The 14,093-nt window shown below is 43.7% G+C and overlaps 1 protein-coding gene across 5 annotated transcripts; it reads left to right on the top strand.

Moving 5' to 3' along the window:
* Window positions 1-3,318: 3,318 nt before the first annotated feature.
* On the top strand, window positions 3,319-13,603 carry tfap2c (transcription factor AP-2 gamma (activating enhancer binding protein 2 gamma)). 5 transcript variants are annotated; one of them, XM_076024837.1, is made up of 9 exons: window positions 3,456-3,473; window positions 5,961-6,009; window positions 6,629-7,090; window positions 7,352-7,400; window positions 8,564-8,635; window positions 9,265-9,487; window positions 10,692-10,810; window positions 11,941-12,082; window positions 12,261-13,603. In XM_076024837.1, the coding sequence occupies exons 2-9, from the start codon at window positions 5,962-5,964 to the stop codon at window positions 12,553-12,555; spliced, it is 1,410 nt and encodes a 469-aa protein (XP_075880952.1). In that variant the 5' UTR covers window positions 3,456-3,473; window position 5,961; the 3' UTR covers window positions 12,556-13,603. The 5 variants fall into 5 exon arrangements, with proteins under 5 accessions (XP_075880950.1, XP_075880953.1, XP_075880952.1 ...); XM_076024835.1 differs by lacking the exon at window positions 5,961-6,009 and having other exon boundaries at window positions 3,319-3,473; XM_076024836.1 differs by lacking the exon at window positions 3,456-3,473 and having other exon boundaries at window positions 5,330-6,009.
* The last annotated feature ends 490 nt before the right edge of the window (window positions 13,604-14,093 follow it).

Raw genomic sequence — 14,093 nt, 5'->3', positions numbered from 1 at the left:
TTACTTTCTTTATGCGTGTGGTGTTTCCCTTCCAAGTAAAAAAAAAATGAGTGTCATGTCATCCTTATTTTGTTTCAGTAATTGTTTGCAGTAATAAAGTGTTGGCTATAAATTGTTTTCTTGCAATGCAATGCCCTCAAATGGATCTTGTCAAGGCTTCGTGTGGTATTTGAATAGAAAAAGCACAGCTAAGTCATGAACAGTGTCCTACTGTTCAGGGTGTTGTACCAGGTATTGCCTCTAGAGGGTGTGATGTTTTTTTGTTGTTGTTGTTTTTTTCGAGTTATGCTTCTCCCTGGTTCACAGAAGAAATGCGAGTGGCTGTTTTGTTAGTTCACGTGCCTGCTTTACAAATAAACGGCTGTTGCCAGCTATCCTACCAAGTCGTCTTTTTCACCGCCTTTCCCACACAGTCTGACGACACGACACGACACTTCCCAATGACACAACAAAGAAAGGTACAATAACAGGCAAGGCGGTGATGTTCGTTTTATTTCGTTCGCTTTATTTATTTTGTTCTGATTTGTGGTTATCTGGCTGTGCGGTTCTCCTTTAAAGTTGACAGCAGATCCATCAGTCCACATCCATGCTCCCTCCTTTATGACATCATGGAGTCCAATACAGGTCTGTCCCTGGTGCGGATCAGAGTTCTTGATCAGGTTCGTGACAAAACTGTTCTCTTGCAGACTGTGGATGGACACCAGGTTGGCTCCCTTTGACACATAGTTGAGCTCGGCGTCAGCACAGGTCAGGTGTGTCGCTACGTACCTGTAGCAACGGCCGTTGAAGCTGAACCTGTAATGGTGATTTATTTATGTTTACTCATTTTACTTATTTACTTTATTTAATGTTCATAGTGTTTGCACTGTCCTTGACATCTTGGCCTGAAAGTTCCCTCCCTCTGCTATTTCTAAGAAAAGTTGTTTCTTTGATTATCTACACATACCCCACATTCCTGACTCTGCTTGACCATGTCCTTTTACTAGTAACAATTCAGCAACAAAAATAGATGTTCAGAATAGCGCACACCAGAAGCTGTATAAAATAATGCACAAATACAAGTTAAAAAAAAAAGTACAAAAAGAGGATCGTGGTGCAAACGCAAAAAACACGCTGCAGGACATAAAAACATTTACTTAATCAATAAATGCGCTGTAAACAGAGAAGCGATGCACAACCGATGCAAACCAAGAAGACACATGCAGACGAAAAAAGGCTGCATAAGCCAGTCCCTACAACGGAAGTGCTCCACGAAGAACGCCCTACAGCGAAGAACAGTCCCTACACTTCCGTTTAAAGTTGCCGCAACCCTACTTCCGTTGTAGGGACTGGTATATGCAGCGTTTTTGGTTTGCATGTGTTTTCTTGGTTTGCATCGGTCGTGTTGTGCATCGCTTCTCTGTTTACAGCGCATTCATTGATTAAGTAAAGGTTTTTATGTCCTGCAGCGCGTTTTTTGCGTTTGCACCACGATCCTCTTTTTGTACCTTTTTAAACTTGTATTTGTGTTTGTGAACTTTGCATCGTTTCCATGCTCGCAACTGTTTTCGCTCACTACGGCACATTGTGTGCAGTTGCATTGTGTTTGGCCCTTGTCGGCCACCGTATCAAACAGGTGGCAAACTCATGCTATGTGCAGGGTGGAATAGAAATATCATTTCTTTTAGATTACTATCGATGCACTGGTAACGTCACTGAGGTGTCCCACTTTGTCCCATATTGTCCCATTCCCTGTCCCACATCTGGTAAATTGGGATCTTGTCACCCTATGTTCCATTCTAACACAATCATCTTACTATTTTTTTTTTTTTATTGTTCTGTTTATCTTGTTGATTAATCCAGTTTCATTCATATGAGATCTCCAAGTGCAGTATTTCGTTAAAATAGGATGGACGTGACAGTTTTGTTTTGTTTTGTTTTTCTTAAGGGAAAATATATATGTTTTGGTAACATAGCTTTACAACCACAAGAGGGCAGTACAGCCACTCCAAACGACCTCTGTGTAGCCACGTAACGCGGGTCTTTCGAAACGTCCTGGAGAAATCAAGAAAAACGGGACTTATAAGTACAGTTTGCTTCTGCTTCTCATTAAATGTATTTTCCAGCAGAAATAAAAAAAATAAATACATTGTGACAAAATAAACAAACATTGCATTCTCTTCCTCCGTCCTAGCAGCAGTCTGTGACATGTGTGTTGATTCATGTCTTTCAGCGCACGATAGATCGCGACTCCCAAAATAAATAAGCCTAATGCACCGGCAGAGCTAATAAAAACCATACACGGCCGTAGACTTAGAGTTATCATGAGGAAAAAAAAAATCTGCATCTTGTTTGCAACCACCAAATGTCTTTGCTCGACGGAAGCAGAGGCAGATACATGTTCAAACACATTTGGTTTGGATTTATTTATTTATTTCACTTTTCAAAGCATCGTATAATTACCCTCCCCCCATCAAAAACAAAACAAAAATAAAAAACTAGCAGACGTATGAAGCCTTACTATACGACTAACCGAAGTAACAAATATCTGACACGATCCTCAACTGTTCCATAATGTTTGTTTCTACCAGATTTATATTGGATTGTTAAACATTTAGTCCCTAAATAATAGAAGTTAATGATTCGAATGAAAGTGGTGCTTTAGAAATTCAGAAATATCAAACTGATCTACTTCTGGCTGGTTCTCTCTGTCTCACCGTTTGGACAACAAGAAAGAAATCAAACGAATCGTCATTTATCAGTCAGTATTTTAAGACAGGTGTTATGAATGTATCACAAATGTAGGCCTGGGGTAATTTTCTGAGGACAAGATTTTAAGCTGCATTGTCAGCGAGGCCACTTTGATGTGTTCATTAGTTTAAGCTAAGGTATTTGAGAGATCAGATAACAAGAGACATGTCAGGCCTTAAAAAGCTTCAGTGGCTTTTGAAAGCAGATTCCTTCGGTCAGCCCGGGGCGACGCAGCTTTGGGGGTGGAACTGCGTCACCTGCAAATTTCACCTTTTCTTAAACTTTGGCCCGCAACGTGGTTTTCCCCCCTCCAGAGCAGAACAAGAGATATATACAACAATGCTGTTGTATGTGTGTGACGGCTGGCTTTCAATTTTCTTAATTATTTCAAATTAGATTTCAACAGTTTGGTTCTGAATTTAAGTTATTTATTTTATTTTTTTTAACCGTTGTCTGCATTTAACGTGGTTGGATGATTGCATGTAAAGTAAAAACAAACAAAGACAATTTCAAAGGTATGCGGCTTCTCACTGGAGGAGGAGGAGAGGTGGGTGGGGGGATCTTGATTGAGGCCTGTCCCACTCAGGTGCACTTTCGTGCAACTGCGCCTGCGCAGAGGGCGACCGTCAGGTGAAGCCTGCAAGTGTGAAGCCTTCCATGGTTCCACTCATTCGATGCGCCTCAGTAGGACTGCGGTGACTGGAGCTTTACAGATGTCTATGCTGGACAGGATAGACTGGAGGGTGAGTTCACTCCCCCCGCCCCCCACAAGCGGGTTTTAATCTTGCGTTTTCCGTTGCATTTTGTTTGGTGCAGTAAGTGGCGTGCTTTTAAATGACCCACGAGAAACTCAAAAACTTCAGAAACACTCTGTTTACAGGGTAAAAATTTTAATTTACGTATTTTTGTTATTTTATTCTTTTTATTATTATTATTATTATTATTTTAATGTACTTCGCCTAAGTAGGCCTATAGTTTTATTAACTGATCCACAGAGGAGAAAACGGTATCCGGGCAGATTAATGTACAAATGTAGTTTAATAAGTGCAGCTAAAGAAGTTCTGAAGAACGTAAAAATAATCACGTTATTGCATAGGCTATACATTGTCAATATGTATAATTATGCACCGGCATCACCCCAAAAAGCCACATTCACAAGGCAGACTCATACTGCACTTGAGTGTAAAATAGTTTTAATTAAGTCTTTGCACCTGACATTAGCCGGTTTAATCTTGGCCGATTATCGCATCACGTCATTGTAAATTACAGCGTGAACGCATGGATGGTACGAAAACACTACCGTCAGGTCAAGCGTGACTAACCAATTTACTCCTTCGACGTTAAATATCATCTAATCACCGCGCGCATCTCACTCCCACAGTCCAGCAGGGCCACGCGGGACGAAGAGGGGATACAAATGAGGGCTAATCCTCAATCGCCCATGCACGTCCTGTTGTTCCCATGGCCAGCGTGGGTGGACGGACGCCACATGCTGTTTGAACAAAGGGCTGTCCGATAATCTCTCGAATTATAATCTGACACAAAGGCTTTTTTTGGGGGAAAAAAAAAAGTTAATAAATACTTAATACATTTCTTAAAATTAATAACATTACTGAACTGATACTAATTAAATTTGAAGGTATTAAATAGATAATAATCGAAAATAGCGGCGTAACAATATTTTAGTTTGTGTTGTTTGTGTTATATTTGACGAAAAAAGAGCATTGGCTTTTGTAATAATAATAATAATAATAATAATAATAATAATAATAATAATAATACAAACATTGCATTTTACAATATTACGTTTTATAATTGTTTTTTGTATTTTTGCTGTTTAACCCTCAGATTTATTGAGGCAAAAAAAGACCACTCAATTGTGTTATAAAGCTCGTTTCCATACGTTTTTATTTTAATTGACATTGTAAATTAGATGAATTCCAAATTACATTTTTGTGTACCCTAATTAATCGGTGCAGACAAGACGAGCCTGTGCTTTTACAACACGGTTTATTGAAAAAACAAATAACGAAACAAATTCCTAGCAATCTTTGGGTAAACTTAAATCAAAGGAGTTAGAGCCAAACCACAAGTAACCACTTGCTATATTGCAATTGCACACATCGTCACACGGCCCATATATGTAGGCCTCGCGTGTATCATTATATGTTGACGTATCCTATGCATACTGCCTTTTAAAGTTGCATTAAATGGTCCAAGACAAGTTAACGAAGCAAAACAAAAGAAAACTGGGTACTGCGGCTTTTTTTTTCTTTTCTTTTCTTTTTTTAAGGAGCCTAACTGCACGGAACATAATGATCATGAACGACTCATAACATTTGAAGCTGTTTCTACACTGAGCAACATCCACACATCACTTCAAGATTATTTAGTTCTGCTCTGGGTAGCTACGAATTCAATCCGCAGAGGGGAAGCTGCATTAGAAAACAAAATGTTGTTTTGACAAAAGAAAGAGGCATTAAAAAAAAATAAAGATTTCAGATTTCCTCCAACAGCATGAGTCCTCACGGTTTGACCCAATCTTAAGAAACGGTTGACAGGCTGAAAACGAATAAAAGCAAACAAACAAACGGGGAAACCGGTGAAGTGGCGAAGCCATCGAGTTTTGAATCTGACAGATTGAATCGGCGGTCTGACTGTGCGCGCGCGGATAAAATCGGGATTGGGCCGCCGTTCGGCCAATCGGCGACCATTTGACTTTCCTCTTCCCAGTGACGTCACCACGGCGAGGTGACGCCCACCCGGCGGTGTTGCGCAGATATAACTACAGGCGCTCGTCTGCGCGCCCTGGAACACTGAACATCGTCGTGTTGTCCATGAGAGGGAGTCGCGTTTCGGCTGTTAAATGCGCCGCCTTCGCCCACTTCCCCAACAGAGCCGCACGACACTTTGACCGGAGAGGGGGGGGACACACTTGTCGGCCAACACTTCTTTTCCCCCTCTTGTCAGCGTGGCTGAGAAAGACTCACAAGAGCGCCTGTGGTTTGCTTTCAGCCCCTTTAGCTCACAACTCGTGTGTTGCGCTGAAGTACTGAGAGCTTGGTGGAGTTCGCTGTCAACGGGAAGTCCCTTCTGATATATATTTTTTTTGGCTACCTGGATTTACCTGCCGACAACACAACAAGCCCTTACTTTTTTTGCCCTCGCTTTTAACTGCGACTGCTGCCGGGGATTTGTTTTTCTTTTTAATTATTATTACTCTCTGCCAGAATGTTGTGGAAATTAGCCGACAACGTGAAATATGAAGAAGACTGCGAGGTGAGTATCGGGAGGGGTCAAGGAGTATCGGGGGGTTTATTGTGGCCTTTGCGAGGGGATAAGTGCGTTATGTCAGAGAAAAATATCATACTACTACTGCTACTACTACTACTACTCCTCCTACTACTACTACTACACGCATTTGACGGTAGGAAGAAAAAAACTAGAAGAAAAAAACTTTTAAAAAAAAAAGAAAGGAAAAAAATTGGCGAGCCCTATTTTTTCTAGAACAGGCGAAATAACACAAACGTAACAACAGGTTTAAACACTATAATGAAAATCTAACAGAAAGGAGCCATTACTATTTAAAAAAAAAAAAAAAAATTAAATACGCATGAAAAACAACAACCGCAACAACAACAAGACAAGGCAAGAAAAAAAATATAACTCTCAAAGCTCCTGGTGGATGGGAATGGATAGAAGTTGATAAATATTTATGCTAAATATCAATATTTACGACTCGACTTCCTCATCATCGTCTACCGTGGACATCATGTCAGTGGACACCGCGTCCCCGAGAGGGTCACCGAGTGTCACCGCGTATTCTGCCATCTTGCCTTCACCTCTCACAGCTCCCCCCCCTCACCACCGCTCCGTCCCTCTCTTCCGTCCCCCCCAGGAAAGGCACGACGGAAGCAGCAATGGGAACCCCCGGCTGCCTCACCTGCCGGCGGTCAGCCAGCACCTCTACAGTCCGTCGCCGTCCCTCTCGCACTCGGCCAGTTCGGACTTCCAGCCACCGTACTTCCCCCCGCCCTACCAGCCCATCTCCTACCCGCAGTCCAGCGACCCGTACTCGCACCTCGGCGACCCTTTCAACATTAACTCTATACACCAGTCGCCGTCGTCCAACCAGCAGCAGCCGTGGCCCGGCAGACAGGGCCAGGACGGGCTCGGCTCGCACGGCAGGAGCGGCCTGGCGAGTCAGATCCTGGGCCTGGAGGGAGGCTCGTCCGGGGTGAGGAGAGAAGGCTTCCGCCGGCCGGAGCTGCTGCCTCCGAACGCGCACAGCATCGACCAGTCGGTGATCGGCGACAGCATGGGGATGCACGACATGGGACACGGACTGGAGGATGTTCAGGTGGGTGGATTTTTTATTTATTTATTTATTTATTTATTTATTTATTTTTTATTACGAAAACGCACCGAGGACGTACAGGCTTAAACATGCACAACCTTTTTATTTAATTAATTTTTACAAGCCAATTAAAAAGGCAAAAAACATGATATGCATATTATTACACATTATATGTATTTATATTATATTATAAAGCTGTAATAAACTAATTATTAATATGTCTTCCCTTAGCACGACATAATAGCCTAATCTTTTTTCTTTCAGCATGTAGACGACCACATTATTATGGCAGATCAGACGGTCATCAAAAAAGGTGAGTGTTAACAAAATCATATTTTCTCCTTTTATATAAAGAAGGCGGATCTGTTTAAGTGGAAAGGGGGCTAAATAAAGTTTTGTAAAAGGCTTTCTGCTGGAGAACGAACATGTGCTTTTGTGCAGCTGGAAAAAAGATGCAGGCATACAGGCATCAACTGGAAATTTCCTGTTAGGGCCGTTGTTTTTTTTTCATTCACTCATACCGGGAACTGTCATAACAATTACCTCTATAGTGACAAGTCAGGGCATTCAGAGTGAAAAGTACAGCAAAGGAGGAGTCATGTATTTGTACTCGCACTGCATACACTGGTAATCCTCCTGGGCATGGGATGCACTCATCTAAGCTCAATTTGATCCAAAGACTTCTGTTCATAAAGTGCTTGAATAGAACGAGTCCCTCTCCAAATCTAAGAAATAATAGGAATACTAAAAAAAAAAAGCGAGACTAGTGCCATGACATCAAAACTGAGGAATCTCGCAGCCTCTGCGTTTAATGGAAATTCCTCCCGATGACCTTTCAGTCAGTTAAACTTTCAATCACGGCTCCTTTCCGTTCCACAATAGTAAATTAAGTGCCAAGCTCAAATTTGTGTTTGCTTGTTCTGCGGAGACACGTCACCAGTGTCGCTTGCGTGGCATTCTCGGCTTTCATGCAAAGGACAGTTTAGCCATCTGTCAGGACATGAAGCGTCTTCGAGGAGGAACTTGCACCTTCTGTTTGTCACCAGGCGTCTTAGAAACAGTCATTGAGTCATAGTCTGCTTTAGCCACATATGCCTTTGCCAAAGCATTTTTATTTCTTCACACTGGAAAGATTGAAGAGATATTCCGAAATGATACCAAACCTAATCCGAGCCACTGTTTACTTTTTACTTCATCACATCAACATTTCACGTTTTTTTTTTTTTAATTTACTCAGACTTTTGAAATACTCTATTGCTCGTTTGCCGGCAAGAATGTCACTTGCAATACGTAATAAATCAAGCCGCCTGCGCTTGCCACGGAAATCAGTGATGGCTCATTATATTGTTCCCATGCTCGAAGGCACGCCATGGGCAATCTAGGTTTCCCACTTGTAAACAATGGCATGTCGTTCCCAGCCATGTGCCCTAGAGGAGCCTAAAACAAACCCATGTGACTCTGTGATTTCTGTCTCAGTATTAGGACTACGCGGTGGCAGGAACCTTGATCGCTTACAGAGGACTTATTATCAGGGGGGCATTCTTGCGGGTGAGGATGAAGATAGCTATGTTTTGTAGTGTGCTGTACTGTTTTGTTTGTCCGATGCTTGTCAGTGCTTTTGTTGGGGTGAAGTGAAGAGTTTTGCTTTGATTCTCCGAGCCAGCAAAACACACACGGTTACTTTCTCGAGCACTCACAAACCGTGGAGAGAGAGAGAGAGAGAGAGAGAGAGAGAGAGAGAGAGAGAGAGAGAAATAAGAGCGATAGTTGACACTACCGTGGTGTATCTGTGGTTTAGATGAGCGGCAGTCTGTATGTGTGTGTGTACCTGTTTGTTGATGTCGTTTTGGCATGATGGCGTTTTTGCTGTTTATCTCTGTAAGGCACAAAATGTTTAGGAAAACACACAGAATATTGCATAAAGTCCCTGCCCGCACAGGCTTTGCTTTAAAAAAAAAATAATAATAATTAGTCTTGCGGAGCTGCACACACTCAACTCTTACCCGTGATTACCCACAAGAAGTCACAGATTAACCTGATGCACAGACGGGATTACGATGATCAGAGAGTACGATGTGCAGACACAGAAAATGTCTTTACACAGATGATTTCTACAAAGCCTTTTTTCTTTCGAACTTCCCCATTCTTTGGCTAACCCGCATTCTTTCTCTTCCCAGGCCCTGTCTCCCTTCCCAAAGGCAACGCACTGGGTCTTCCTTTCCAGAAAGAGTCTCTGCTGGGCATGGTGTCCAATCCCACAGAGGTGTTCTGCTCCGTACCGGGCCGTCTCTCCCTGCTGAGCTCCACATCCAAGTACAAAGTCACCGTGGCCGAAGTCCAGAGACGCCTGTCACCTCCCGAGTGCCTCAACGCCTCGCTGCTCGGAGGCGTCCTGCGCAGGTTAGAGTTCCTCCGGCGCGCTGTTAAAGCTGCCTGACTTTTTTTGGTGCATTTTTTTAATCATCAAACACGGGAGTTCCGTCTTCAGTGATCTGTAGCCTAAAGCTCAGCAGCCCATGGGAACGGATTTTCTAAAAGCACAGCTTGATTCTTTTGTTCTGCCTCATCAGTGATTTTTTTTTTTTTTTTGCGTCAGGTTGGCGACATTTCTTTTGTGTGGTTTGCAGTTTTGGCTCTGTGCCTTCCACTAGGGATGGGTTGCATCAACAAAGATAGCACCGATCTTAGCACTCTGTGTTTGCGCGTGTGTATGTGCGCGTTGTAAGCGCAGTAATAGGTAACTTCATCTGGGGCGAAAGCACTTGACCTTTTGGCAGATATGTTTGTGCGACAGTCTGCTTTGGGACTCTGCGCTCACATCGGGCACTTGACGACCGCGGCGCGGGCATCGTTTTGTGCTTGGAGTGCACGTTTGCCACTTCCCGTGTGCCCGCTTTTAATGCTGACATGCGCGCGCACACACACACACACACACACACACACACACACACACACACACACACACACACAATCATGGAGATTTTTAAGTAGGTCATAGAGCAGTGGGGTGGGGGAGTGGGGATCCTCAGCCGAGGGGACAAGGGGTAGTGGGGAAATAAGGGGCGGGGGCCGCTGGAACGCGCACGCCTCCGTCAAGATGCACCCGCCGCGGTGAGGGAGGGAGAGGCCGCCCTGCCAGCTTCTGCGGAAAACTGAATTGGCCACGGCAAGTGGAGACTGATTCTGCCGTTGTGTGGAGGAGTAATTTTCTCGGCGACACTTCTCGCGAAGATGCATCAATGTGCCATTGTTATCTCCTTGGTGCGGTCAGATACAATGAAGGGTTTTTATGATTTGTTAAATTCCTCAAGAAAACAAGTCTGGCTGTATGTAGGAAGCCGAGGTTTTCTCCGGCGAGCTTTCTCTCTGGAAGTGCTCGTACAAATTCACTCTCCCCGCCCTGCCTCCGTTTTTGGCCCCGACTTTCACAGGCAAACGCAGACAGAGCTAAAAATAAGAAATTGGGAAATTTGCGTAAATTTGAATTGAATTTGAATGCTGTGTCGTAACGCTTTCATCTGCCACACAGTGCCATAAGACAAACGGCGCGAGTGTGAAACAGACGACAGTCTTTTACTCACCGTTGGCTTTACTCCTTCCGCAGGGCCAAGTCGAAAAACGGAGGTCGCTCGCTGAGAGAGAAGCTGGACAAGATCGGACTCAACCTGCCTGCAGGAAGGCGGAAGGCTGCCAATGTCACTCTGCTCACCTCCTTAGTAGAAGGTATGACATGTCACTCAGCAGTGAAAAGCACTGTCACAAGGATAATTATAGTTTGCCAAAGATGACATATCACCCTCGCAATGTGAGAATCAGTGTCACTCCCGAACAGAGGCCACTCAGCCTTTGAAGCACCGGGGTTTATTTTTCAAATGTTAACCATGGTGAAAGAGACATGAGTGGAATATTTTCTTCTTCCTGCATTCTTTTTTTTTTTTTTTCTCTATGTTGCACGGTTGCATCCTTTTGTCAAGACATATTCAGCTTCACGACTGTTGAAGTGTTTCACAACACTGTCCCCGCTGCGGCGATAAATGTGCCATTTGTGAGAAAATTCTTGCCTTAAAAAAAAAAAAAAAAAAAAAAAAGTCGGCATGCAAGCAGATCAGGTCTTCGCTTTGAAGCGTGAACATCTCGGACATAAAACGCAGTATTATCCGCAAAACGCTCAACCACAACCGTGCTATCACCCTCATCAGGGCGACCTGCCACGGGGCAAGGTCCACTATATTTATCTTCCCTTTTTTCCAACGCCTCGATTTTTTTTATTTTTTTATAAACAGGCGTATTCATCTGTGCACGAGGATGACTCGGGGCATGTGTTATTTCGAGACCTTCAAAGCTGAATTAAGCCTTGTTATCTTGTGTTTGACTAGCCAGGAGGTCCTTCTGACCTTAAAGCCTGCACTTCTGAATGTGTGTCCTCTACTGATGTGCACATCTATCAATAAATGGTGCTGCTGCTGGCAGTTGCAAGCATTTATCCACATAAGCCCATTATGGCCGTGCAAGTCGAGAACCACCCCGAAGATGGAAGTATGTTCATCGCGCAAGCGCTCATTCCCGTAAGCTACGAGAAACAAGCGCAGCCGATTATTCTCTAGCTCAGCTGCTTTACTTCAAGGGTCTTGAAGCTTGTGCGGATCCAGAATGAGGCGGTAATTATAGTGCGTCAAATTGATAATTTCTCGAGATCTGCCAACGCAACGTCTGATCTTGGCCACGCAAATCCAAGAGAAGAGGCGGCGGCGATATCTGTGAAATAGGAAACAAGAAGGTTTTTCACTTTGGAAATATCCGCTCGCTGTTGATGGCCGTAGTTGGTAATTTCTCACCCCTTCTTCTTTTCACAGGTGAAGCTGTTCACTTAGCGAGAGACTTTGGCTACGTCTGCGAGACAGAGTTCCCCGCCAAGGCGATCGCTGAGTATCTGGGCAGGCCCCACGTGGAACGCAACGAGGTTAACTCCCGCAAGAACATGCTCCTCGCTGCCAAGTAAGTGTCTCGTCGTGACGGTTGCAACTTAAAGACGAATACTCCTCTCGCATAGGTGGGAATAGTCAGGTGTCTTTGCAGTGTTACCACAGATTCAATTTCTCCGTGTGTGATTTGTCCTCTGATGCCAGCAAATATTTTCCTTCCTCCTGGCTAATCCTTCTTTGCTGCTTTCTAGGCAAATCTGCAAGGAGTTCACCGACCTGCTCACTCAGGACCGGTCGCCCCTCGGAAACTCTCGACCGGCCCCCATCATGGAGCCCGGAATCCAGGGCTCCCTGACCCACTTCAGCCTCATAACCCACGGCTTTGGCTCACCGGCCATCTGCGCAGCCATGACCTCACTCCAGAACTACCTGACCGAGGCGCTCAAACAAGTGGACAAGATGTACCTGAGCTCCGGTAGCGACACTCAGGGATCCTCAGACAGTGGGAGCAAATCTACCGACAAAATGGACAAGCACAGGAAATGAGAAGCTCATAAGGAGATTCAGCATGAACTTGAGCACCCCTCCCCTAATCCCGCAGTACCTTAAACTTGCTGCCCCAGTCTTCCTACTTTGGACTGTTTTTCTTTTTTTCTTTTTTTTTAAACCCAATGTTGATAAGTATTGTCATTTTGAGAGCCGAGTCTGTGTGTGTGTGTGGGAGTGTTGGTGCGAGTGCTCACACTGTTGAATTTCTATTTTTGTAGAAGTTAATGATGTCCGACGACTCGTCACTGCAGACCGCAAATCGGTCTTTTGTGCCAACTGTGGCCAACATCTGTGCGCCGGCACACCTTGTTCTATGCAGCTCCATGCCATAATGCGGGCGCCGTAAACCAGGAGCCGCGCTCTGCCGCTGACGACTGGAGGAAAAGATTAAAGCGAGCGCTACGTTTTTTCCATTTTAGTTTGATCATTCCTAGAGGACATCATTTCAACGTGAGCTGCCGAGGCTGTGAATTTCTCCCAGACCCCAACCCCACCACCTCCGAGTCCCCCTCCTCCCCAACTCTGTCTGGAGGCAAATCCGCTGATTTCCTGTGTCTCAATGGACTTGCAAAGGACAATTTTATATGTATATGAAAAAGAGGGGAGAAGAAGAAAACCAATCCATTTTTTTCTGTGCCCTGTTTGTACAACCACTTTGAAATGGCTGCAGTGTTATTGTGCTTTGTTTCCTGAGAGATGATCTGAATATTAAGTCAGCGTGAATGAGAAAAAAAAAAAAAAAATCTTTTGTTTGGTTTGTTGCCATGTGTTTGGTCAGAAACTCGAGACAATCATGCCTCTCCAGCGTTGCTGTGGATCAACGGCTTCTTCTGCTACTATTCAGTTAGGAAACACTGTTCCTTTCTGACCGCGGTCCATATTAATATTTCTTAGTATTTAAGACAATCAGTTACTATCACCGTAGCAACCAGTTCAGTCCCACCAGAGTGTATGTACGTATGTTGTAAGAATGTGTGTAAATGTTTATATTGCTTTCTTTAAAATGTTTTTAATTGGACATTAAATTCCAAGCAAAAGAAGATTATCCAGTGTCTTGTCCTGGATGTAAATATTTTCTAATTTATGTGGTAATTTAATGGGCTTTCAACAAATGGTGTGTGGGTTAATTTTTATAATGATGATGTGTTTAAACTTTTCTAAGTGGGCTATTTTTTAAAAATCAGGTAGAAGCTAGGAAGGTATCCGATCCGTTTTTGGAAACATGTTTAAAAAGAAGTTAAACATTTTAAGGCAAAAATCAAAATAAAAGACTTAAACCTGATTTAATAAGCAAATGATGTTGCCCAGGTCACACACACACACACACACACACACACACACACACACACACGTAACACACAGTCATGCACTGACAGACACTTTTATTCATTCAGAATTTCTTGCTGTTCTTAGCTTGTTTCACAGCTGACGGTTAAGTCATGTGTCGGAAGGTTTTCCTATTAATAAGCAGCAAAGGAAAGCCCTCAAACTCTGAGGAACAGTAGCCGTCATTATCTGCTCTCACTTTGCTTCAC

This window comes from Nelusetta ayraudi, unplaced genomic scaffold (assembly GCF_046127955.1).
Source record: "Nelusetta ayraudi isolate G7.1 ecotype Tasmania unplaced genomic scaffold, CSIRO-AGI_Nayr_v1 ptg000017l, whole genome shotgun sequence".
NCBI classification, from domain to species: domain Eukaryota; kingdom Metazoa; phylum Chordata; class Actinopteri; order Tetraodontiformes; family Monacanthidae; genus Nelusetta; species Nelusetta ayraudi.
The sequence above is the reverse complement of the archived record's forward strand: the minus strand, read 5'-3'. Positions and strand labels throughout refer to the sequence as shown.